Here is a 27,257-nt window from a genome sequence, read left to right on the forward strand (position 1 = left end):
ACGCTCACTCACATTCCCTCAGCCTCAGATTCTCCACATGCCCCTAGAGGTGATCATTCAAGGATTTATGAGATTTTAGAGACAACACATGAAAAAGCAAAGAGACATCAGAAAGACAAGGAGTTACTTAGTATTTATACACAAGGATAAGACATTCAGTATCGACAACACTTAAAGAAAATTCAAGAGTGATTTTAAATTTCCCATTTCAAATACCTCCTCTATTTTGTTTCCTTTCTCTTCTGACATCTCTAAATAAGCTTCCTCTAACTGCCAGCAAGTCTAATTTCATTGGATTTGACTGTTTTCAACCCCAATTAGAGGCAGGGTTAAGTACACTTAAAATAATAATGAAATATTATTTTGTTTCTCCTCCCAGGGCTATTGGACGTTTGACATGGAATGTTATAAAAAGTATAGAAAAGTCTGGGGGTGAGTATTCTGGAAGATTCCATTGGATAGACTTGTTTCTATGATGAGTTTACCCCACTGCACAGAGGATAGTCTCAGCCCAGAGCCTCTTGCGATGAAGCTCTTGCCAGCCTAACTACGAACAGAGAGGTTTTCTGAAAGAAGAAGATATGTATTTGGGAGAAGAGTATTAGAATGGGAATCTGTGTGCCATTATAAGCTATGTGCAAATTCAGGGAGGTAAAGGAAGACAAAGATGTTCCAAAGAAAATATGAGGAGGACTGCATGTGGATTTTGAAATAGTTCTCCTTCACTACAAAGATCAGTAACAAGGGTGATGCCACACCAAGGTTGGACAGGCAGTTGCTGGGCAGGTGTCCTTGCAGAAATATTTTTGTGTAAGGTTGGGTTGCGCTTTCTGCAAGCTGGTGGTTTCGCCAAGTATTTTGTGATAGTTTTTTTATCAGGCACACAAGCATGAGAATCCACTCATCATAGCCTTCTTTGATTTATTTGTCAAGGTTTTTAATCACACACATAGGCACACAGACACACTGACACACACACACACACGTGTCATAATTTTGGTTCTCACAATGTTCACACTCGCTATTGTAAAACAACTTTTTGAGATTTGTCCTACCAAGGATCCCATATGTCACCAGGTGTTGAGGTCTTCGGTCTAAACTAGGCTGGGACCATTGTGGTTACCACTTTTCTCCAGGCTTTGGTGGCCCAGGGACTCCCAGCATCACGTTCTGTCCAGTGTCTGCCTATTCCCCTCTTCTTTTTTTCTTCCCTTGGTGCCCTTTTATCACATGCATTGTCTCAGACCCTTCGAATATGTGCTCATAAATGCATGGCATCATCTCCTTCCCACATCGATTCACTTTCAATTAAAAGCCAAAACTCTTTCATTTCGACTTTGGATTTAACATGCTTTTGAAAGAAGGGTTGAGAGATATAGAGAAACAGATTGGGAAACCATGCTCTGCTGTTTCTTTTTTTTTAACTTTCTGTGTAAGGGTGGAATTTTTCATTCTATTATTAACTTTAAGCCAAGACTTTTTAATAGAAGGATATATAAATATATCTTTGTCTATACATTTCTGCTGAATTTGAAGACATGCTGAATATTCTTAAACCATTGTGTTCCCTGGTGGGCTGATGGACTGTGATTTTATAAGGTGGCCTCAGCCAACTGCAGCAGCTGTTCCCTGTCAGAGGGGCCAGAGGTTTGGCAAGAGCGGTGGAAGAGGTGCAGTGGTGTGTTCGTTCACTAGAAGCATCAGGGAGAAGGTTTTGCCTGTTTGTATTTCATCTTCTCTCATCAAGTCCTCAGAAACCACAGTGCTGCCTGCAGGGTGCTGTGGATCTGGCATGGCCCATACAGGCAACATGACTGAGTAGAAAGGACACACAGCTCTGTATGTCCTTGGGCCCCACAGCAACTGCCCTTGAAACATTTAGTCCTTGTGAGCATTTGATGGTTTACTTGCCTTCAATTTTCCATGGACCTAATACTCTTTTTAAAGGGAAATATTTTAAACCTATGAAACATTGTGGAGAATGGCATGGGAAATACCCACATATGCACCACCCAGCTTAACAAATGCTCTCCTGTCATTTCTAACCACGATCTCTTTGAAGAGCTCTTTTGTCTTTCAATCTCTCTTCCCTGTTTGGCCCACATTACCCTTCATCGTATGAAGACTTGGGTGGCTCCTGTGTCAGACTCTTGCTGCGTCTTATACCTAATGAACTAGAACCTAAGATTACTGTGTATTGTACATCTAGAGGATTATGTAATGTCAGGATCAAAGTCTGGCTTCCTGGGTTTGGCTCCAGCTGTAGCATAAGGCTGTTGATGTTTAATCAACTCTGTTTTCTCCACACAGTATTTATGACTGTCAACAGCCTATGCTGGCTATCACAGATCCCGACATGATCAAAACAGTGCTAGTGAAAGAATGTTATTCTGTCTTCACAAACCGGAGGGTAAGCATCCATTTTTTGAAATTAAAATACTCATTGATTGATTAAATTTTTATTTTAAAATTCTTATATATTCATAGACAGTTGCCTAAAAACTGTTCAGGAAGGTTCCATGTACACTTCATCCTGCCCATCCCCAATGGTAACATCTTGCAATCTTGCATAACTATAAATACAATATATTCACATTGCTGCAGTACAGGAAATTAACATTGATACAGTTCACAGAGCTTATTCAGATTTCACCAGTTTTATGTGCCCTCATTTGTGTGGGTAGTTTTTTGTTTTTGTTTTTGTTTGTTGTTTGTTGTTTGTTTGTTTTTCGGACTGAGTCGCACTCTGTCACCCAAATGGGAGTACAGTGGTGTGGTCTTGGCTCACTGCAACCTCCACCTCCAGGGTTCAAGTGATTCTTCTGCCTCCACCTCCCGAGTAGCTGGGACTACAAGTTGCACCACCACGCCCTACTAATTTTTGTATTTTTAGTAGAGACGAGGTTTCACCTTATTGGCCAGGCTGGTCTTGAGTGTGTGGGTAGTTCTATGCAAATTTATCACATTTGTAGATTTGTGCAATGACCAGCATGATCAAGATGCAGACCCATTCCATCTCCGTATGGCTCCCTGCTACTATCCTACAGTCACGAGTGTTTTTCTCTGAGAGAGTCTTTATCAGGGAAAACTTTTTTTATTTTGAGGAGGCCAATGTATTAATTTTTTTTTATGGATTGTGCTTTTGGTGTCAAGTCTGAAAGTTCTTTGCCTAGCCCTCCTTCCTATATTGCCAATTTTTCTAAAAGTCATAAAGTTTAATGCTTTACTAAATGTAACTCTACTATCTATTTTGTGTTATTTTTTGTATAAGGTATGAGATTTAGATCAACATTCATTTTTTGTGGCTTGTAGTTGTCCAGTTGTTCCAAAGCCATTTTTGGAAATGTGGGCATATTGTTAAAAACTAATTGGGCATGTTTCTTTGCATCTTTCATTTGCTATTCTGTCCCATTGATCACTGTGTTTATTCCTCCACCAACAACAAACTGGTGACTCTAATACCTGTACAGTAACTCTTAGCATCATGTAGAGTGATTCTTCCCACTTTTATGGATGTATTTTTTCAGATTTGTTTTAGCTCTTCCTGGTCCTCTGCTTTTCCATAAAAATTCAGAATGAGTCTCTCAGTGTCTATAAATAAACATGCTGTTATTTTAACAAGAATTGAATTAAATGTATAGATTAATTTAGGGAAAGTCTTTATCTTCACTATGTTTGGTCTTTCAATTCATGAACATAGTATGCCTCTCCATTTCCTTAGATTTTCTCTGATTGCTTTTAGCAATTTGTAGTTTTCAGCATAGAGATCCTGTGCATGTTTTGTTGGATTTACAGCTAAAGTATTTCATTTTTGTTGGAGTGATTGTAAATGATATTATGTTTTTCTTGTATTTTCAGATATTGATTGTTGGTACATAGAAACATGCTTGGTTTTTGTTTGTTGATCTTGTATCATAGAACCTTGCAGAGCTGACTTAGTATTTCTAGAAGTCTTTTTGTATATTCCTTGAGATTTTATACATTGACAATTATGTCACTTGAAAATAGAGACAATTCTTTTATTTCCTTTCCAATCTGTATGCCTTTTAATTCTTTTTCCCAGTATAATGTCAAATAAATGTGTTGAATTTTTGAATTGTTCCTAATATTAGGAAGGAAGCATTTGGTCTTTCATTATCAAGAATGATTTAGATGAAGTGGGTTTTTTTGTAGATTCTCTTTATCAAATGGAGGAATTTTCTGTCCCTAGTTTGCTGAATTTTTAACATAAAAGAGTACTGTAAGTACTCATTATAAAACAAAATATGGCTATGGAAGATGAAAGAGAGTTTCAAGCATGCTGGCTTGATAGGCCAGATCCAAGTTGGCAAAAATAATTATCTCTTTCTTCTTTTTTTCTATCCATGGAATAAAAAATTAAGAGGAAAGAATCTTAATAGAATCGCACTATTTCTTCAAAATACATTGTGAGTTTTAAAAGTACTACCTACTTTTTTTATTATACTTTAAGTTTTAGGGTACATGTGCACAACGTGCAGGTTTGTTACATATGTATGCATGTGCCATGTTGGTGTGCTGCACCCATTAACTCATCATTTAACATTAGGTATAACTCCTAATGCTATCCTTCCCCCCTCTCCCCACCCCACAACAGGCCCCAGTGTGTGATGTTCCCCTTCCTGTGTCCATGTGTTCTCATTGTATATTTTTTTAAATCTACCACATCAAGGCACCTCTTTTTCATGTTGCCCATGGTTTAGGTAACATAAAGACAGAGCTCGTATGAGGCAACATACAGTCCAACAAAGCCACCTGCCTCTCTGTCTCCACTCTCTCTCTACACTGCACGAGTGCTAGGTGTTGATCCTGTCTATTCCAGTGGAAGAACAGGTTCCCTACCATGTGGAGAATTTGCATGTAAAAGGAGACCGGGATATACAGGCTGGAGACCACATCAGGTGGCTGGGTCTCCCGAACACTGCCCCCACATACAAATACATCCCAGGACACTGGGCATGTGGGATAAATCCTATTGAGCATCTGTCATAGGGCCTGTCACCTAGTAGACAGTCACTAAATATTTGTTAAATACATGATGCCTGTTTAACACATTTTCTACAACCATGGAGATCTCTACAACTGATGTAGGACAAAATCTTTCTGCTTTGAACTCTAGCCTTTCGGGCCAGTGGGATTTATGAAAAATGCCATCTCTATAGCTGAGGATGAAGAATGGAAGAGAATACGATCATTGCTGTCTCCAACCTTCACCAGCGGAAAACTCAAGGAGGTATGAAAATAACATGAGTTTTAATTAGAAACTTAAAGAATGAATCAGGTGGGGACAGGTAGAAAGTAAGATCAGAGTTCCTTTCCGAGGAGTAGTCTGCTGAATTTGAGCTTCCTAAAAATAGTCTTTTTATGTACAGAAAACACATCATAAAATTCATTATACAATGTCACTTATTGTTCCATGCCAGGCAAAGTCATGTCCTTCTGGGACTTATGTCTGCACATTTAACTATGGGTGGTGTTGTGTTTTGTGCTTAGATGGTCCCTATCATTGCCCAGTATGGAGATGTGTTGGTGAGAAATCTGAGGCGGGAAGCAGAGACAGGCAAGCCTGTCACCTTGAAACAGTAAGTAGGAGCACAGCCATGGGGTTCTGAGCTGTCATGAGCCCCTCCAGCTGCCTGCTATGGAGCTGGTACTCCCGCTGTTGGGTTATTCCAGTGACCAGACAAAAGGAGGGCTGTGGTAATGCAACTTCAATGGGTCTCCCAAGATGGGGCAGCTCCAATGAGCAGGTGGGGCAGCTGGAGGAAAAGGATCTTCTCCCCTGTGCACAGAGGTCAGGGTTTACATATCTGTTAAATTGTCACCTTGGATATTCTGGAAGACTAAATACATCCTTTAGGGGGAAAAGTGTGATTGTATCAAAGTTTTAAGCACGGAGTGTATGGGATGGTGGAAGGGGAAGGCACTTGGTATCTGTTGGTTGGCAGTGAGTAGGGTGGGAAAGTTATAATGGAGAACTTAGAATAACTTTGATCATTTCATGTTTTTTTTCTGAGGGTATCAGTAGAATACTAAATATTAAACATTCCCACCATTTCTTTTTCCTCCAGTCTCAAAGAGAGAGGGTGGTAAAAATGCTATAGGTGGGGCAAGCCTATTATTTGCTGTCTACACTTATGCAGGAACAACAGGTGTAATCCGAGCCTGTCCTGGGCAGACCGGGGATATGTGGTCACTGACTATAGAAGTTTCCAAATCAAATTTTGAGAGATTTTTTTTAATCAGGACATCATTTGTCATTATATTTTACAAAAATAATTCTGCCGTCTGGGCAATCTCAGCTCACAAGAGCTGGGGATAGTGAAATTTTCCAAAGCTTGAGCAGGGAGTGTGGAGAATAAGGACGATATTTCTAGGAGCTCAGAACAGGGTGTTGCTGTTCTGCGAAGTGCTGAAGAGGAATCAGCTCTGGGCATAGAGTCTGCAGTCAGGCAATGTCACCTGTCTTGAGCCCCTTAGGAAGAGTGAATTTTTCTACTCTTGTTCTGCTGAAGCAGAGTGCTTACACATCTTGTATCATCCACACTCAACACATGCTACTGTAGTTGTATGATAGTGGGTCTCTGTCTTCCTATGACAGGCTCCTTGATCCCAGAGGTAAGTCTAACTCAGTTGAGTGGCTCCATTACCCCCAGCATAGGGCCAGCTGCGTCATTGGCACCTGATAACCACCTTCTGAGGGAATGCAATGGGAGATGATCCAGTAGATAGTTCTCAAAGTCTGTGGCTCTTTGTCTGTCTTGACTGGACATGTGGGTTTCCTGTTGCACATATAGTGGAAGGATGGTAAAGAGGTGCTGATTTTAATTTTCCACATTTTTCTCCACTCAGCGTCTTTGGGGCCTACAGCATGGATGTGATCACTAGCACATCATTTGGAGTGAACATCGACTCTCTCAACAATCCACAAGACCCCTTTGTGGAAAACACCAAGAAGCTTTTAAGATTTAATCCATTAGATCCATTCGTTCTCTCAATAAGTATGTGGACTACTATTTCCTTTTCTCTCCCTCTCTCTTAAAAATAACTGCTTTATTGAGATGTAAATCACCATGTAATTCATCCACTTAAAATGTACAGTTTAATGGTTTGTAGTACATTTGAAGATATGTACGACCATCACCATTGTAAACTTTAAAAGATTTCTGTCATTCTAGAAACCTCATACATGTTTAGCTATCAACCCCCTGCCAGAAATCCTGTCGTCGTATATAACCACTAGTCAACTTTCTGCATCTATAGATTTGCCTATTCTGGACACTTCATAGAAATGATATTAATTTGTCAGGGTTTTTTTAATTCTCTAGTTCATGAATTTGTACTTTAGTCTGTATTATTTTCTTTCTTCTGCTGGCTTCAGGCTTAGTTTGCCCTTCTCCATTTACTGTGTTGTGACATGAATGTAGATTATTGATTTGTGGTTTTTTGTTCCTCTAAATTTAGACATTACAACTATAAATTTCCCCCCGGGCACTTCTTTGCTAAATACCATGACATTCTGGCCTATCACATCTTAATTTTTGTTCAGCTCAAAACAGTTTCTATTTGCCCTTTTAGTTTCTACTTCAACTCATTTGTTGCTTTAAAGTTTATTGTTTAACTTCCACATATGTGTGAGTTTCCCAATTTTTGTTACCTTATTGATTTTAGCTTTATCCTATGATAGGTGACAGAGATACACTGTGTTATTTCTATCTGACTACCTGCTATTTCTTGAACAGCATGATTAATTTAAGCAGCAAATTATGATTTGGGTTATCCTAAGAGACCTTAGCCCAATACACAAAGGCAAGGAGATTAGGGCATTGAATTTTGTTCCTTTCATCATTCAAAAGATGCAGAAGGGGCTGCTGATCTCACTGCTGTAGTGGTGGTCCCTATGCACAGACCTGCCCTTGCTCAGCCACTGGCCTGTAAGAGGGGCAAAAGTCATAGAAGGAATGGCTTCCAGTTGAGAACACTGATGTATTTCACTCTTCTGATTGGTAGAGAAAATTAGAATTGCTCCAGGTAAATTTTGCACGTTCACAATGGTTTCATTTTCTGTTGGTTTTTTTTTTCTACAGAAGTCTTTCCATTCCTTACCCCAATTCTTGAAGCATTAAATATCACTGTGTTTCCAAGAAAAGTTATAAGTTTTCTAACAAAATCTGTAAAACAGATAAAAGAAGGTCGCCTCAAAGAGACACAAAAGGTAAAACGTGGTGGTAGTTATAGGAGGATGTTTAGTTTTCATAATTTTTTAGATAATATACATATGATCGGTGCACTTCCCTGTATGATTTAGAGAAAGATTTTAACATAAAGAGTACTTATGTTTAGAGCAAGATAATTCATTTGGTAGGAATGCAGAAAGTGGAGTTTGAGGAAGGAGATTTGAGAATGAGTCAGAGAGAGCACTTAAAATTTGATATCAGGCACAAGAATTAGTATGCCATGGCATAAATATTATTCAGATAAAACTTTATCACAGCACTTCCCTTCAATAAATTGTCAAAGGATAAACATTACTGTTTGGAAATACATTTTATTGGTATTATGCTTTCTCTAGATCATAGATTGGTAAAGAGTCATTTGAAGAACAAGGCTATTATTTTACACATTCTCCAACGAAAGGTCCTATCAGGCCACCTGCTGAAGTGTAGTGTGTGTTACATTTGAGCCCTCTGACAGCCTCGAGTGAACAGAGGTCTTCTCTGGGAATTGAGGCTGCAAGGCTGGCTAACTCAGCTTTGCCTTCATGAGCCCTGGAGTCCAGCTGAAAGATATCTGCAGGTCAGGGAGGCAAGAAGGGGTAACCCAGGTGTCACTGAAGATTGTATAGATTTGGGGAATGTTGCAGTATTTGAAGGTGCTCCCACCAAAGCTGCTGATAAGTTCTGGAAATGTCAGGAGAATAATCTTTGTGGACATTGGTGATGAAGAAGACAGAAGAATAAAAGGCCCAGGACTTCTTCATGGGTATGCAGTTAGGACCAGGGAAAAGACCAAACAGCAATTGAACATTTTAGCCAGATTTGTTTCAGGAAAACATCCTGCTTTCCAAGGATTTAGACGGATATTCTTTTTCACTGGTGACTCAGGCAACACCCATCAGATTTCTGGTCTCCAAGGGGCTATATTCTCAGAAGGGAGGTTGAGGACTGCACTTCTGATTAACTTCTGACTTCACGAGTCACTTTCTGTCAATAAAATTTCTCTTTTTGCTTCTAGCACCGAGTGGATTTCCTTCAGCTGATGATTGACTCACAGAATTCAAAAGACTCTGAGACCCACAAAGGTAATCAAAGAGTGCTTCTGAGGGCTACTGATGGGGCACTCGGAGGGAAGGTTTTGTTCTGAAAATGTGCAGGAAGTATTCCAGGTAGATGAGAATTTCTGCCACATAGCAGAATGACACAGGTTTGGATGTTATAAATGGTAGCTGGAGGCAACTTCTAGAGGCATGCAGGCATAGATAGCCATATTCTAAGCTTAAAGGGCAACCCTAAGGAAAACTGGCATGCCAGGAAGAGTCAGCAGTCTGTGGATCACCTACATAAGATCAAATGCCAGTTCTCAGCCTCCTCCAGATCCACAGAATTAAAGTTTCTTCCTGGAAATTTATTAGGTTTCTGCAAAAATAATTGCAATTTTTGTGATTGCTTTCAATGGCAAAAACCGCAATTACTTTTGCAGCAACTTAATGCATCTAACACCTAATCTGGAGGCATGCTGTCCAAATAAGGGCAATTTTAACTGGCAATTTTTGGTGATAGTGTGTTCACCAGGTTAATCAACTATGAAGTTATTTTTTCCTTTGCAATGGATAAGTAACTTTTGGGAAAACCTCTGAGACTGTGTAAATATCCTTTGTCTTCAGTCTTTCACCTACCAGTTTTACAACCCATGTACGATTTTTACTGAAGTCATTGTTACTATGAGTGGCAAAATGATGGCCATGTTCAGTTTCAAGCCACCAAGATTTGGCAATCATGTCACAAAATTCCTGAATATTTAATCATTGGTTCCAGAGAGCAGGAGTAGGCTGACTTTGGCATACAGATTTAAATATGTCCATGTCTACATCTACTTCTGTCTGTCTGTCTATCTATCTATCATCTGTCCATCTATCATCTATTTATCTACTTACTGATTATCTAGCTATCATCTCTCTATCTATCCCAATACAACTTGCTGTGATAAAGGAAATAGCCTACTGTTTTAGTGTTTCATCCAGAAATCACTAGACACATATAGCTATTGAGTACTGCACATGTGGCTAGTGCCACTGATGAAAAATTTTAAATTGTATTTAAGTTTAATTGAATAAAATTTGATTTTAAATAGCCACATGTCAATAGTGGCTACCACATTGGACAGCAGAGCTCTAAACTTTGAGATTATAGTTTAGTTTCACATCAGTATCATCAGGTTCATGGTAACAGAATACAATTATTAGATAGTTGAATTTACCCACAACTGCATCACAGAAATCTTCACTGGTAAATCACAGCTCTGTCGACATTTCTCACACTCCTTTCGTATTGGTTTTGGTGGTGAGTTACATGGTTGGAACAGGCACTATATTTATTTCTGTGTTCCCTGTCTCTAAATGTCCTAATCCAGTCCTGATCAAACAGACCAGTGATGGGCCATCCTGAGCTTCTCTCAGGAAAAAAATCAAGACAGGGGCCAACTTGCAATCACAAAAGCTTATACCATTTTAATGCCATTCATCAGACTGCAATCAATCACCACTCATCTAGCTTTTTGTCCATCTTCAGTTGCTGTACATCCTGAGATAGTCAATTCTGAGACCTATAGCCTGGGTCTATTACCTGGTGCCTCTCAAAGATATAATCCATACTTCTCAATCTGGGCTATGCACACAAATTACCACATCTTGTGAAATTCAGACTTGAATCAGTAGTTCAATGGTGGGGTTTGAGATTTTCCATTTCGTTTTTGTTGTTGTTGTTGTTGTGTTGTTTTGTTTTGAGACAGAGTTTTCACTCTTGTTGCCCAGGCTGGAGTGCAATGGCATGATCTCAGCTCACCACAACCTCAGCCTCCCAGATTCAAGCGATTATTCTGCCTCAGCCTCCCAAGTAGCTGGGATTACAGGCATGCGCCACCATGCCTGGGTAATTTTGTATTTTTAGTAGAGAAGGGGTTTCTCCATGTTGGTTAGGCTGGTCTTGAACTCCTGACCTCGGGTGATCCACCCACCTTGGCCTCCCAAAGTGATGGGATTACAGGTGTGTACCACCATGCCCAGCCTTTGCATTTCTAATAAGGTCACAGATGCTTATGAGCCACGGACCACACTTTGAGTAGCAAGAGGTGGTCTGTATTCCAATATTGGTCTCTTAAGTTCCATCAAACATATCTAAAGGAAAGGTCCTTTAATTTTCCATACATCTAGCCATTAATGTTGCAAATTCTCTCAAAGTTTGTCAAGGTATATTGTAGCTAAAATGCATTACATTTTTCTTGGGAGAGAAGACTACCCCATATTAATTTACAATAAAGTACTTTTAGGATGATTCAAGGAGCACACCATGACACTGAGTATGTTATGCAGAAATGTTCTCTCTGGAAATTACCCAGCTGTGAAGGTGGCAGGGATGGCACGAGGAGGAGCGGATGGTCTACGTTCTTGAAGACCTTGGGGGAAAACTGGATTAAAATGATTTGCCTTGTTCTGGCTCTGTAAGACACACATCAGAGTGAACCCCCCACCCCCCGCAGTGAGACTCTGAATTGCTTTTCTATTTTTTCCCCCGGGGATTTGAAGGTTTCACTTAGATTTCTTTTCATCTAAACTGTGATGCCCTACATTGACCTGATTTACCTAAAATGTCTTTTCTTTCCTTTCAGCTCTGTCTGATCTGGAGCTCATGGCCCAATCAATTATCTTTATTTTTGCTGGCTATGAAACCACGAGCAGTGTTCTCTCCTTCATTATATATGAACTGGCCACTCACCCTGATGTCCAGCAGAAAGTGCAGAAGGAAATTGATACAGTTTTACCCAATAAGGTGAGTGGACAGTACATGGAGAAGGAGGGAGGAGGTGAAGCCTTAGCAAAGATGCCTCCTCACCACTTCCCAGGAGAATTTTTATAAAAAGCATAATCATGATTGTTTCATTCACAATATGTAGGAAGGCTCTCAAAATAAAAAGAAGGAAGCATAGGGAATGGTTGCTATTGGCAGAAGTATAAGATCTTTGTAAAACAGTCCTCTCCCTGGTTCATCTGCTTTCTGTTACCACAATAATGCTAAGTAAAAAAACATCCAAAAACCTCCCTGGCATTTAACAATAGGCATATTGCTCACACGTCTTGATAGTGAGCTCTGCTGATATTGGCAGGACTTGCTCTGGTCTGGCTGTGATCTGATGGAGCCTGGCCCTGGGTGCGCTGTGCAGGTTGACTCAGCTCTGCCCCACATGTGTCTCATGTTTCAGTCAGGTAACCACTGGTGAAGAAGCAAGCTAGGAACCAGGGTATCTGACTTCTGAGCTAAACTCTTAAACTCTATAATATTGCCTTTCAAATATAACACCAAGTACTAGGTGCATATCAACCACACTGTTTTCAGACCTCTGCCAAAACTTGGATTCTTTGTGCTATGAAGAGACATGGCTTTTGGGCTGGTCTTTGTGTGGCAGTGAGGTGAACACAAAGGGATGTTCTTCAGAGATTACAGTCCAGCCCTGAAGCAACAACTAGGAGACTGTTTCAGCAAGTGAGGACAGGGCTGTGTGGGGTTCTATCCTTTTCATAACTTTGCCTGGCACTGAAATCACATGCTCTGATAACATCCACCAGAACCTTGTTTTGTCATATTTAGGATAGAAAGGGACTAGTTTTTCCTCAAATTATTGATAGAGATTTTATACAATATAGTGTTTCTCTCCACATTTTATGTATATAACAAAAGCCCTGCTTTTGTGTATATATGCATATATATACACACACACACACACACATATATATAATACAAATCCTGCTTTGTAACTGTTTTTGTTTGTATATATAACAAAAAGAGTTATGAACCAGAAGTTTGGCCAATAATCCTTGTCGCACAGAGAATTTGCTTTTTCTATCTGTTTTCACTTTCTTGGTTACAGATGTGTAACCTCTTTTTTGAATGGTGACAATCACTTTGTCATATTTTATTTGATGCTAGTGGTCATAGCCTATTAGTCATGTTTGCTTCCATGAGAAAGAAAAACCACTACATGGTTATGCTAAGGATTTCAGTCCTTGGGGTTAGAGCCGTCCCGAATGTCTCCTGCTTTCATAACTCCTCCACACATCTTAGTGGGCCATTGAGCACATCAAAGGGCATGACAGTTATTAAAATACTTTATGAATGCTACAATCCTTTGCCAGTATGAGTTGTTCTCTGGAACTTCTAACAGTTCAACAGTACTACATGGACTGAGTTAAAAGTTAATTCAAAAATCTCAATTTATCCAAATCTGTTTCTTTCTTTCCAGGCACCACCCACCTATGATACTGTGCTACAGATGGAGTATCTTGACATGGTGGTGAATGAAACGCTCAGATTATTCCCAGTTGCTATGAGACTTGAGAGGGTCTGCAAAAAAGATGTTGAGATCAATGGGATGTTCATTCCCAAAGGGGTGGTGGTGATGATTCCAAGCTATGTTCTTCATCATGACCCAAAGTACTGGACAGAGCCTGAGAAGTTCCTCCCTGAAAGGTACGAGGCCCCTGGGCAGGGAGCCCTCCCTGAACCAGCCTGGTTCAAGCATATTCTGCCTCTCTACAGGACAGTCTGGGCTTGTACAATCGTTTGCTTGTCTTTTTATGTTTAAAAGGTTTTTTCAAATCATGAAATTGATCATTGTCACACTTTACAAACCACAGACTAGATAAAAGAAAACTATAGCCAGTCACAGTCTCAGCAACTTAAGATGAAGGTCCTCAATCATGTCCTTATGGGTCATAAGTGTCCAAAATATAAGGACTCTTTTAAAAACAAATGATTGCAATGCTATTATTATGTCCCACAAATGAATATTTTTTCCTGAATATAATCAAATCTTCAGGAATCAAATTTGAATAAAAAACATGGGTCTAATCTTCAAAGAATTTATAGGTTAGTGGAACAGATAGACAAAGAAAGCAGTGATGACACTGCTTTCCATCAATACAGTAGCATCATATGCGTGTGTAAATTATCAGACTTAAACTATTCTATGGAGGTGTGGGGGAGAAAGAGGGAGAGATGGAGATTAGAAGAAGGAGGAGAAGGAGGAGAGAAGGAGGGGTAAGACAAGGTAGGGAGGAGAAGGAGGAGAATTAGAAAAACAAGAGAGGAGAGGAGAAGGAAAGAGCAAAATAACAATTTTGAAGGAGTGCAAGACAATTTCTTCTTCTCCTTCCTCATGACCAACATAAGTGTGACTTGAGGCAGGAATCTACTTTTCTGTCAATCAGTCTCATCACTTACGTGCATTTTGTAGTGTGAACACATCAGCACCCTGGGTATAATTTGAGTGTTTAGAAATAAATATTCTTTGCAACACTATTTATCTCCTCTCAACAAGACTGAAAGCTCCTATAGTGTAAGGAGAGTAGAAAGGATCTGTACCTTACAATTCTCATAGCAAAATAGGCATAGCAGGATTTCAATGACTAGCCCACAAAAGTATCCTGTGTACTGCTAGTGGTGGGGTGGGCCCTAAGTAAGAAACCCTAACATGTAACTCTTAGAGGTATTATGTCTTTAACTTTTAAAATATCTACCAATATGGAACCAGGTTCAGTAAGAAGAACAAGGACAACATAGATCCTTACATATACACACCCTTTGGAAATGGACCTAGAAACTGCATTGGCATGAGGTTTGCTCTCATGAACATGAAACTTGCTCTAATCAGAGTCCTTCAGAACTTCTCCTTCAAACCTTGTAAAGAAACACAGGTCAGTCAATTTTCTGCATAAATAATGTTTTATTAAGAATTATTTTAACTGAAGGGTCTATATATTTAAAAAAGAATACACTCACTTAATCTTTTAATAATTTCTTCTATAGGCCAAGGAATCTATTTGGACCTATCTATGATCTTTAAGGGTGCTTCAGTTCTGGAGTTCAAAAGCTGTAGCATTAAAAACATCATGCAATGTCAATGTAGATTAGCATGGCATGATTATCTACAGTCTCCTTGAACTTGAGCAAAGTTAAATTCAGTTTCAAGTTTATTGGAAAGATGGGGAAGTATTTTGCACAATCATGAGGTGCAATTATTACCTTGTTTTGACTTTTGAATGATGGTCTTCCTTCCCAGAACTTGCAGAAGCTTTCTCATAACAGTGGCTCCCAACCACTAGCTGTACATTGGAATCACCAGGGAGCTTTAAAAATTCATGATGCCTGGAACATCTCAGAAATTCTAAACTAATTTGCCCAGAGTGTGGCTTTAAAAGCTCCCCCATTGCTTCTCGTGTGAAGCCAAGGTGGAAAATGACTAATTTAAAGTATTTCTATTGGATATGAAGGACTACCACAGTCCAAGGCCATCCTTACTGACCTCACCTTCCAGTTGCCTAGCTCCATCCAACCGGGCTCCTTTTCAACTCAATTATAACTCTACTAATCTTCTTTCCTTTCTTCTCATTCTGTTCTTATCTTTGAAGTCCTAGTTCAATTCCCAAGCCCCTCCAAGGTGTCTTCTTGACCTAGTCCAGGGCTCATTTACTCCTCTGCTCTGTTATTAGTTACTGGAGGCTATTATCATATAATTTCATAATTTGCCATTAAATCATTGAGTTTTGTTTTCTATATTTTCTCTTTATCTAAGAATGTCTTCCCCCCTCCATTAACAATATCCTCTCATTTTATTCCATTTAAAATATCCCAGTGGTGCCTTGCAAGCGACCTCATCTAACTCAAGCATTTGGTCATTTGGTAAATGTTTAAGGAGTGATGTGCAGTCAATTGGCTTGCATACAAATATTAAGTTTTTTAATGTGATCATTTAGCAAATGACATTCATGTATTTGCATGTGTGTGTGTTTGCACACGTGCACATGCATGTCTGTCAATCTGCAGGGAAAATATATTCATGCCTTTTGAAAATTTTTAAATGATAAGGTGTTATATTTATAGAAAGATTTGGAACCTTTTCTCTGAAGAAGTTAAAGAACAGATGTCATTGATTCATATTAAGCAAGACCCTATAAATCTTATTTCTAGGTCTCATGTATTTATTAAGCAACTCCACACCTTAAGCAGGCTTTCTACATAGAAGAGGAAGAAGATAGAGATGGTTTCCATATTATTTTCATATTCCACATTATTTGTGGCTTTAGGCCAGCTATGTAGCTATCCTGTATGTGTGCTCAGACAGGAGACTCAGCCCTGAGAGAAGGCGGTCCTCTGGCACACTTAGGATGGGGAAGGTACTCCCTTGGAAGTCCCAAGCTGGCACTTCTGGATCTCCATGGCAATTTTCTTGCCCATGACTCCATGGAGATCAGAATATCACTCTATTGTGTCTCCTCAACACTGCAGGAGTGTCAATAAGAAAAGTTGAGTTGAAACATGTAGGAATTGGGAGGTTCCCCCCTTACGCTACCCTTGTAAACCAAGAGAAGATGTTAAAAAATAAAACGATAATGCTTCCTGAAGGTGTCTTCCCATCTTTACACTGGATGGGTTCAACTGGGAGGAATTACTGGACTCTGGAAGTTGAAGACTGTCCATATAATTAAAGTGTACTATAGCTACTCAGGATTACCTTGCAAGTTTCAACATACACAAAATTAACTTCATAAGATGCTTTAAAAATAGTTTACCATTATACCTAATAATCTGGTTTAAATTTTAAAAACTCATCCATTTTACTTAAAATTTAAATCAAAAGGTGTAAGGAAGGGATCCAGTTTCAGCTTTCTACATATGGCTAGCCAGTTTTCCCAGCACCATTTATTAAATAGGGAATCCTTTCCCCATTGCTTGTTTTTCTCAGGTTTGTCAAAGATCAGATAGTTGTAGATATGTGGCATTATTTCTGAGGGCTCTGTTCTGTTCCATTGATCTATATCTCTGTTTTGGTACCAGTACCATGCTGTTTTGGTTACTGTAGCCTTGTAGTATAGTTTGAAGTCAGGTAGTGTGATGCCTCCAGCTTTGTTCTTTTGGCTTAGTATTGACTTGGCGATGCGGGTTCTTTTTTGGTTCCATATGAACTTTAAAGTAGTTTTTTTCCAATTCTGTGAAGAAAGTCATTGGTAGCTTGATGGGGATGGCATTGAATCTATAAATTACCTTGGGCAGTATGGCCATTTTCACAATATTGATTCTTCCTATCCATGAGCATGGAATGTTCTTCCATTTGTTTGTATCCTCTTCGATTTCATTGAGCAGTGGTTTGTAGTTCTCCTTGAAGAGGTCCTTCACATCCCTTGTAAGTTGGATTCCTAGGTATTTTATTCTCTTTGAAGCAATTGTGAATGGGAGTTCACTCATGATTTGGCTCTCTGCTTGTCTGTTATTGGTGTATAAGAATGCTTGTGGCTTTTGTACATTGATTTTGTATCCTGAGACTTTGCTGAAGTTGCTTATCAGCTTAAGGAGATTTGGGGCTGAGACAATGGGGTTTTCTAGATATACAGTGATGTCGTCTGCCAACAGGGACAATTTGACTTCCTCTTTACCTAATTGAATGCCCTTTATTTCCTTCTCCTGCCTAACTGCCCTGGCCAGAACTTCCAACACTATGTTGAATAGGAGTGGTGAGACAGGGCATCCCTGTCTTGTGCCAGTTTTCAAAGGGAATGCTTCCAGTTTTTGCCCATTCACTATGATATTGGCTGTGGGTTTGTCATAGATAGCTCTTATTATTTTGAGATACGTCCCATCAATACCTAATTTATTGAGAGTTTTTAGCATGAAGGGTTGTTGAATTTTGTCAAAGGCCTTTTCTGCATCTATTGAGATAATCATGTGGTTTTTGCCTTTGGTTCTGTTTATATGCTGGATTACATTTATTGATTTGCATATATTGAACCAGTCTTGCATGCCAGGGATGAAGCCCACTTGATCATGGTGGATAACCTTTTTGATGTGCTGCTGGATTCAGTTTGCCAGTATTTTATTAAGGATTTTTGCATCAATGTTCATCAAGGATATTGGTCTAAAATTCTCTTTTTTGGTTGTGTCTCTGCCAGGCTTTGGTATCAGGATGATGCTGGCCTCATAAAATGAGTTAGGGAGGATTCCCTCTTTTTCTATTGATTGGAATAGTTTCAGAAGGAATGGTACCAGTTCCTCCTTGAACCTCTGGTAGAATTCGGCTGTGAATCCATCTGGCCCTGGACTCTTTTTGGTTGGTAAGCTATTGATTATTGCCACAATTTCAGCTCCCGTTATTGGTCTATTCAGAAATTCAACTTCTTCCTGGTTTAGTCTTGGGAGAGTGTATGTGTCGAGGAATTTATCCATTTCTTCTAGATTTTCTAGTTTATTTGTGTATAGGTGTTTGTAGTATTCTCTGATGGTAGTTTGTATTTCTGTGGGATCAGTGGTGATATCCCCTTTATCATTTTTTATTGCGTCTATTTGATTCTTCTCTCTTTTTTTCTTTATTAGTCTTGCTAGAGGTCTATCAATTTTGTTGATCCTTTCAAAAAACCAGCTCCTGGATTCATTAATGTTTTGAAGGTTTTTTTGTGTCTCTATTTCCTTCAGTTCTGCTCTAATTTTAGTTATTTCTTGCCTTCTGCTAGCTTTTGAATGTGTTTGCTCTTGCTTTTCTAGTTCTTTTAATTGTGATGTTAGGGTGTCAATTTTAGATCTTTCCTGCTTTCTCTTGTGGGCATTTAGTGCTATAAATTTCCCTCTACATACTGCTTTGAATGTGTCCCAGGGATTCTGGTATGTTGTGTCTTTGTTCTCATTGGTTTCAAAGAACATCTTTATTTCTGCCTTCATTTTGTTATGTACCCAGTAGTCATTCAGGAGCAGGTTGTTCAGTTTCCATGTAGTTGAGCGGTTTTGAGTGAGTTTCTTAATCTTGAGTTCTAGTTTGATTGCACTGTGGTCTGAGAGATAGTTTGTTATAATTTCTGTTCTTTTACATTTGCTGAGGAGTGCTTTACTTCCAACTATGTGGTCAATTTTGGAATAGGTGTGGTGTGGTGCTGAAAAAAATGTATATTCTGTTGATTTGGGGTGGAGAGTTCTGTAGATGGCTATTAGGTCCGCTTGGTGCAGAGCTCAGTTCAATTCCTGGGTATCCTTGTTGACTTTCTGTCTCACTGATCTGTCTAATGTTGACAGTGGGGTGTTAAAGTCTCCCATTATTAATGTGTGGGAGTCTAAGTCTCTTTGTAGGTTACTCAGGACTTGCTTTATGAATCTGGGTGCTCCTGTATTGGGTGCATATATATTTAGGATAGTTAGTTCTTCTTGTTGAATTGATCCCTTTACCATTATGTAATGGCCTTCTTTGTCTCTTTTGATCTTTGTTGGTTTAAAGTCTGTTTTATCAGAGACTAGAATTGCAACCCCTGCCTTTTTTTTGTTTTCCATTTGCTTGGTAGACCTTCCTCCATCCTTTTATTTTGAGCCTATGTGTGTCTCTGCATGTGAGATGGGTTTCCTGAATACAACACACTGATGGGTCTTGACTCTTTATCCAATTTGCCAGTCAGTGTCTTTTAATTGGAGCATTTAGCCCATTTACATTTAAAGTTAATATTGTTATGTGTGAATTTGAACCTGTCATTATGATGTTAGGTGGTTATTTTGATCGTTAGTTGATGCAGTTTCTTCCTAGTCTCGATGGTCTTGACATTTTGGCATGTTTTTGCAGTGGCTGGTACCAGTTGTTCCTTTCCATGTTTAGTGCTTCCTTCAGGAGCTCTTTTAGGGCAGGCCTGGTGGTGACAAAATCTCTCAGCATTTGCTTGTCTGTAAAGTATTTTATTTCTCCTCACTTATGAAGCTTAGTTTGGCTGGAAATGAAATTCTGGGTTGAAAATTCTTTTCTTTAAGAAAGTTGAATATTGACCCCCACTCTCTTCTGGCTTGTAGAGTTTCTGCTGAGAGATCCACTGTTAGTCTGATGGGCTTCCCTTTGTGGGTAACCTGACCTTTCTCTCTGGCTGCCGTTAACATTTTTTCCTTCATTTCAACTTTGGTGAATCTGACAATTATGTGTCTTGGAATTGCTCTTCTCGAGGAGTATCTTTGTGGCATTCTCTGTATTTCCTGAATCTGAATGTTGGGCTGCCTTGCTAGATAGGGGAAGTTCTCCTGGATAATGAATTCAAGATGGATTAAAGACTTAAATGTTAGACCTAAAACCATAAAAACCCTAGAAGAAAACCTAGGCATTACCATTCAGGACATAGGCACGGGCAAGGACTTCATGTCTAAAACACCAAAAGCAATGGCAACAAAAGCCAAAATTGACAAATGGGATCTAATTAAATTAAAGAGCTTCTGCATAGCAAAAGAAACTACCATCAGAGTGAACAGGCAACCCAAAAAATGGGAGAAAATTTTTGCAACCTACTCATCTGGCAAAGGGCTAATATCCAGAATCTACAATGAACACAAACAAATTTACAAGAAAAAACAACCCCATCAAAAAGTGGGTGAAGGACATAAACAGACACTTCTCAAAAGAAGACATTTATGCAGCCAAAAAACACGTGAAAAAATGCTCACCATCACTGGCCACCAGAGAAATGCAAATCAAAACCACAATGAGATGTCATCTCACACCAGTTAGAATGGCAATCATTAAAAAGTCAGGAAACCACAGGTGCTGGAGAGGATGTGGAGAAACAGGAACACTTTTACACTGTTGGTGGGACTGTAAACTAGTTCAACCATTGTGGAAGTCAGTGTGGCGATTCCTCAGGGATCTAGAACTAGAAATACCATTTGACCCAGCCATCCCGTTACTGGGTATATACCCAAAGGACTATAAATCATGCTGCTATAAAGACACATGCACATGTATGTTTATAGTGGCACTATTCACAATAGCGAAGACTTGGAACCAACCCAAATGTCCAACAACGATAGACTGGATTAAGAAAATGTGGCACATATACACCATGGAATACTATGCAGCCATAAAAATGATGAGTTCATGTCCTTTGTAGGGACATGGATGAAATTGGAAATCATCATTCTCAGTAAACTATCGCAAGAACAAAAAACCAAACACCACATATTCTCACTCATAGGTGAGAATTGAACAATGAGAACACATGGACACAGGAAGGGGAACATCACACTCTGGGGACAGTTGTGGGGTGGGGGGAGGGGGGAGGGATAGCATTGGGAGATATACCTAATGCTAGATGACGAGTTGGTGGGTGCAGCGCACCAGCATGTCACATGTATACATATGTAACTAACCTGCACATTGTGCACATGTACCCTAAAACTTAAAGTATAATAAAAACAAATTTAAATGAAAAAAGAACACGGGTTCCCATGAATTTGTCTCAGGTCAAACCTGGCACAGAATAGTTGCTCCATGAATATTTTGTTAAATGATAGATGATGAATGCTCTCACTATCCAATCTTCACACATCTTATAGAGTAAGTGTAAGGAATCCAAGATTTATAGTGCTGAAAGTAGTTTTTATATGTTTACAAAGCATTATTGTCAGTAATTTTTTTTACTTTGATGCTATACTTTCTACTTTTGCTTTATTTAATGCTTCTCAATATGCTTATTTAACTGTTGCAGATCCCCCTGAAATTACGCTTTGGAGGACTTCTTCTAACAGAAAAACCCATTGTTCTAATGGCTGAGTCAAGGGATGAGACCGTGAGTGGAGCCTGATTTCCCTAAGGACTTCTGCTTTGCTCTTCAAGAAAGCTGTGCCCCAGAACACCAGAGACCTCAAATTACTTTGTAAATAGAACCCTGAAATGAAGATGGGCTTCATCCAATGTACTGCATAAATAACCGGGGATTCTGTACATGCATTGTGCTCTCTCATGGTCTGTATAGAGTGTTATACTTGGTAGTATAGAGGAGATGACCAAATCAGTGCTGGGGAAGTAGATTTGGCTTCTCTGCTTCCATGGGACTATTTCCACCACCCCCAGTTAGCACCATTAACTCCTCCTGAGCTCTGATAACATAATAAACATTTCTCAATAATTTCAACCACAATCATTAATGAAAATAGGAATTATTTTGATGGCTCTAACAGTGACATTTATATCATATGTTATATCTGGAGTATTCTATAGTAAGTTTTATATTAAGCAAATCAATAAAAACCTCTTTACAAAAGTATTATTGGATGCTTTCCTGCACATTAAGGAGAAATCTATAGAACTGAATGACTGAGAACCAACAACTAAATATTTTGATCATTGTAATCACTGTTGGTGGGGGAACTGGAGTGCAGTGGCGCGATCTTGGGTCACTGCAAACTCTGCCTCTCAGGTTCACGCCATTCTCTTGCCTCAGGCTCCTGAGTAGCTGGGATTAGACGTGCCCACCACCACGCCCGGCTAATTTTTCTATTTTTAGTAGAGACAGGGTTTCACCGTGTTAGCCAGGATGCTCTCAATCTCCTGACCTTATGACCCACCTGGGCCTCCCAAAGTGCTGGGATTACAGGCATGAGCCACCGCACCCAGCCCAATTTGATTATTAACATAGGTGAGAGTTAATCCACTATGACTTTGCCCATTGTTTAGAAAGAATATTCGTAGTTTAATTATGACATTTTTGACGAGACACAGTGGCTCACGCCTGTAATCCCAGCACTTTGGAAGGCCAAGACAGGCAGATCACGTGAGGCCAGGAGTTCAAGACCAGCCTGACCAACATGGTGAAGCCCCATTTCTACTAAAAATATAAAAATTAGCTAGGTGTGGTGGCACGTGCCTGTAATCTCAGCTACCCAGGAGGCTGAGGCAGGGGAATTGCTTGAACCTGGGAGGCAGAGGCTGCAGTGAGCCAAGATAATGCCACTGAACTCCAGCCTGAGTGACAGAGTGAGACTGCATCTAAAAAATAAAATTATGCCTTTTTGTAGCACATATATTTTGTAACATACAACTGAAGCCAGTATTATATTATTAGTTTTCATTTAATATTTTCAGCCCGTCTCCCCTGATATTTCTGGGAGACGGGAAACATGTTTTCTTACACCTCTTGCATTCCATCCTCAACTCCCAACTGTCTTAATGCAAAGAACACTTAATAAAAAAAGTTGATTGGTCAATTGATTGGGCAACAAGGCTGAAACTACTCATTTCTTTTCTTTTCCTATTTCTTCCTTTATTTTCCTTTTCTGAATAAGTTAGTCCTAAAGCCATTAGGTGGGTGGCAGCCAGATGGTGGCCACACATTAAGGTAGAGAAGAGAGTCATGGTGGTTCCAAGTCAGAGACCAAGTAGGATGAGGACAAACTGGGTGTTCATGTGGAAACAGCCTGCCTGGGTGTGGGAGTCCAAGCAGGCAGAGAAGGGGTCCATAGGGAGGTGTGGCCTACCAGAGCAGCCAGAGCCTAAATGTGGCATGGAGAACCCACATGAGGTCAGCAGGGCGTCCATGAATGGGAAGGGATGGGTGAGGTTTGGTTACATAAAGGGGATTGATCAAAGAAGTAAATATATTAAGGATGGAAGCCAGGCTTCTCACCTTTGCAGAAGGGAGTCATGGATTCATAAAGGGAGAAAACTAGCATGAATCTTATGAAATTAGATTGGAATGGAGGTATTCATGTATATTGATATGCTTCTAGATAGATAGATGGGTAGATAGGTGACAGATAACAGATATATGACAGACAGTTATATAGATAGATGAAATGTATATATGTGTTTGTGTGTGTGTACAAAAAAAACATATATTTCCTACTTCACTGATAGGTCTAGGTAACAATGACATTTCAATAGCAATGAGCACACTTAGTGCCAAGATTTGGCTTATAAATACCATTTTCCATGGAAAGGAACCAGAGCTCTTTAGAGAAATGCCTGATTCCAGGGCCAGGGTTAAGAATGTTTAAGACAAGCCTAGGACACATTTTGTGCCAAGAAGCAAGAAAATGTTCAAATGATTTCCAAGTAATGTTTGGAAATGATATTTGAAAAAGACTTCCAAATGATAATTCCAAATTATTTTCAAATGATATTTGCAAAAACCTAAAGACTCCACCAAAGAACTATTAAAACTGATAAACATGTTCAGTAAAGTTGCAGTTGCAGGATACAAAATCAACATACAAAAATTAGTAGCATTTCTATATGCCAATAGTGAACAATTTGGCAAAAATAAAAAAGTAATCCCATTTACAATAGCCACAAATAAAACTAAATACCAAGGAATTAACTTAATCAAAGAAGAGAGATCTCTATAATGAATACTGTAAAATACTGATGAAGGAAATTGAAGAAGACACAAAAACAGAAGATTATTCCATGTTTACATATTGTAAGAATCAATATTGTTAAAACTGTCCACACTACCCAAAGCAATGTACAGATTCAATGCAATCCCTCAAAATACCAATTACATTCTTCAAAGAAACAGAAGAAAAACTTCTACCATTTCTATAGAACCACAAAATACCCAGAAGAGCCAAAGCCATCTTCAGCAAAAAGAACAAAACTGGAGGAATCATATTACCTGACTTCAAATTATACTACAGAGGTATAATAACCAAAACAGTATGGTACTTGTATAAGAACAGACACATTGACCAATGAAATAGAATACAGCACCCAGAAACAAATCCACACACCTAGAGTGAACTCATTTTCGACAATGTTGTCAAGAACATACACTGGGGAAAAGACGGTCTCCTCTGGTGCTGGGAAAGCTGGATATCAATATGCAGAAGAATGAAACTAGACCCCTATATCTCATCAGACACAAGAATCAAACCAAGATGGATGAAAGACTGAAATCTGGCCAAACGTGGTGGCTCATGCCTGTGATCCCAGCACTTTGAGAGGCCGAGGCAGACAGATCACTTGAGGTCAGGAGTTCAAGACCAGCCTGGCCAATAAGGTGAAACCCCATCTCTATAAAAAAATACAAAAGTTAGCTGGGCATGGTGGTGCATGCCTGTAGTCCCAGCTACTCAGGAGGCTGAGATGGGAGAATCACTTGGACCCATGAGGCGGAGGTGGCAGTGAGCCAAGATCATGCCAATGCACCCCAGCCTGGGCAACAGAGTGAGACTCTGTCTCAAAAAAAAAAGACTGAAATCTAAGATCTCAAATGATGAAACTGCTACAGGAAACATTGTGGAAACTCTTCAGGACATTGGTCTGAACAAAAAATGCTGAAGTAATACCCCACAAGCACAGGCAACCAATGCAAAAATGGACAAATGGAATCACATCAAGTTAAAAAGCTTCTGTGCTGCAAAGAAAGCAATCAACAAAGTGAAGACGCAGACCACAGAATGGGAGAAAATATTTTCAAACACTCCGACAACAGATTAACATCCAGATTATACACAGAGCACAAACAACTCTTGGAAAAAATTTAATAATCCTAATAATCAAAAAATGGGCAAAAGATTTATACAGACATTTCTCAAAAGAAGAAATACAAATGCCACATAGGCATATGAAAATGTGCTCAACATCATTGATCATTAGAGAAATGCAAATCAAAACTACAATGTCATCTCTCCCCAGCTAAAATGGTTTTAATCCAAAACACAGGCAATAACAAATGCCAGAGAGAATGTGGAGAAAAGGGAATTCTTGTACACTGTTGGTGTAAATTATTATAACCACTATAGAGAACAGTTTGGAGGTTCCTCAAAACATTAAAATGGACCTATCATAAGATCCAGAAATCCCCATGCTGGGTATAAACCTGGAAGAAAGGAAATCCATATATTGAAGAGGTATCTTCATTCCCATGTTCCCAATAGCTGCTATTCACAAATGCCAAGATTTGGAAGCAAACTACGTGTCCACCAACAGATGAATGGATAAAGAGAGTACTCCACTTATACACAATGGAGTAAAATTCAGCCATGAAAAAAGCATGAGATCCCGTTCTTTGTAATAACATGGCTGGAAATGGAGGTCATTATGTTAGGTGAAATAAGCCAGGCACAGAAAGACAGACATTGCATATTCTCACTTATTCGTGAGATCTACAAATCAAAACAATTGAGCTAATGTCTGGGTCTTAGTCAATTTTGTACCCTAAGTACAGGGAGCACAGCCGTTAAACTACATGATGAATGCTTTAATACAGGAATTAATAGGTGAGAGGCACAGGGTGGTTGGGTATTGTTCTGATACATAGTATCTTCCTTGACACATTCAGTACAACTCTCAACAGGTAAATCTCTTCATGTATGTTACCTTCTGAGGAATTAAGTGGCAGAACATGCCTTCTATTATTTTCCTTTGCAGAACAAGACCAATTGCATTAGTTGGGAAACAGTGCTGGCTGCATTTGAGTCCCAAGCAACCATTAGTCTATTGCTATCACCACAGACTCAGAGGGGATGACACACAGGGGCCCAGCAATCTCACCCAAGTCAACTCCACCAACATTTCTGGTCACCCACCATGTGTACAGTACTCTGCTAGGGTTCAGGGTCATGAAAGTAAATAATACCAGACTGTGCCCTTGAAGAACTCACCTCTGCTAAGGGAAACAGGCACAGAAACCCACAAGGGTGGTAGAGAGGAAAGAGGACAATAGGACTGTGTGAGGCAGATAGGAGGCACCCAGAGGAGGAAATGGTTACATCTGTGTGAGGAGGTTGGTAAGGAAAGACATTTAATAGAAGGGCTCTGTCTGTCTGGACTTGGAAGGATGTGTAGGAGTCATCTAGGGGTCACAGGTACACTCCAGGCAGAGGGAATTGCATGGGTAAAGATCTGTAGGTGTGGCTTGTGGGGATGGATTTCAAGTATTCTGGAATGAGGACAGCCATGGAAAAAAGGGCAGGTGAGAGGAGATTTAATCAGTTTCATGCCAATGACTCCACTTCAGTTTCTGATAAGAACTCAGGTTCCGTGGACTCCCTGATAACAGTGATTAAGTGGTTTATGATTCCTCATAGAATATGAACTCAAAGGAAGTCAGGAAAGGGGTGTGTGCGATTCTTTGCTACTGGCTGCAGCTGCAGCCCCACCTCCTTCTCCATCACATAAACATTTTAGCAGCTTGACTTAAGACTGCTGTGCAGGGCAGGGAAGCTCCAGGCAGACAGCCCAGC

The 27,257-nt window shown here is 39.6% G+C and overlaps 1 protein-coding gene across 1 annotated transcript in view; it reads left to right on the forward strand.

Moving 5' to 3' along the window:
- Positions 1-22,170, forward strand: part of CYP3A7 (cytochrome P450 family 3 subfamily A member 7) — a 34,617-nt gene extending 12,447 nt beyond the window's left edge. The window contains exons 3-13 of the mRNA XM_031013172.3: positions 380-432; positions 2,311-2,410; positions 5,138-5,251; positions 5,512-5,600; positions 6,871-7,019; positions 8,106-8,233; positions 9,253-9,319; positions 11,902-12,062; positions 13,531-13,757; positions 14,821-14,983; positions 21,779-22,170. Of these exons, the coding sequence (XP_030869032.1) occupies positions 380-432; positions 2,311-2,410; positions 5,138-5,251; positions 5,512-5,600; positions 6,871-7,019; positions 8,106-8,233; positions 9,253-9,319; positions 11,902-12,062; positions 13,531-13,757; positions 14,821-14,983; positions 21,779-21,874 (1,347 nt within the window). The 3' untranslated portion in view covers positions 21,875-22,170. The remainder of the gene's footprint in view (positions 1-379; positions 433-2,310; positions 2,411-5,137; positions 5,252-5,511; positions 5,601-6,870; positions 7,020-8,105; positions 8,234-9,252; positions 9,320-11,901; positions 12,063-13,530; positions 13,758-14,820; positions 14,984-21,778) is intronic.
- Positions 22,171-27,257: the final 5,087 nt, after the last annotated feature.

Source organism: Gorilla gorilla, chromosome 6 (genome assembly GCF_029281585.2).
Source record: "Gorilla gorilla gorilla isolate KB3781 chromosome 6, NHGRI_mGorGor1-v2.1_pri, whole genome shotgun sequence".
Lineage (NCBI taxonomy): Eukaryota > Metazoa > Chordata > Mammalia > Primates > Hominidae > Gorilla > Gorilla gorilla.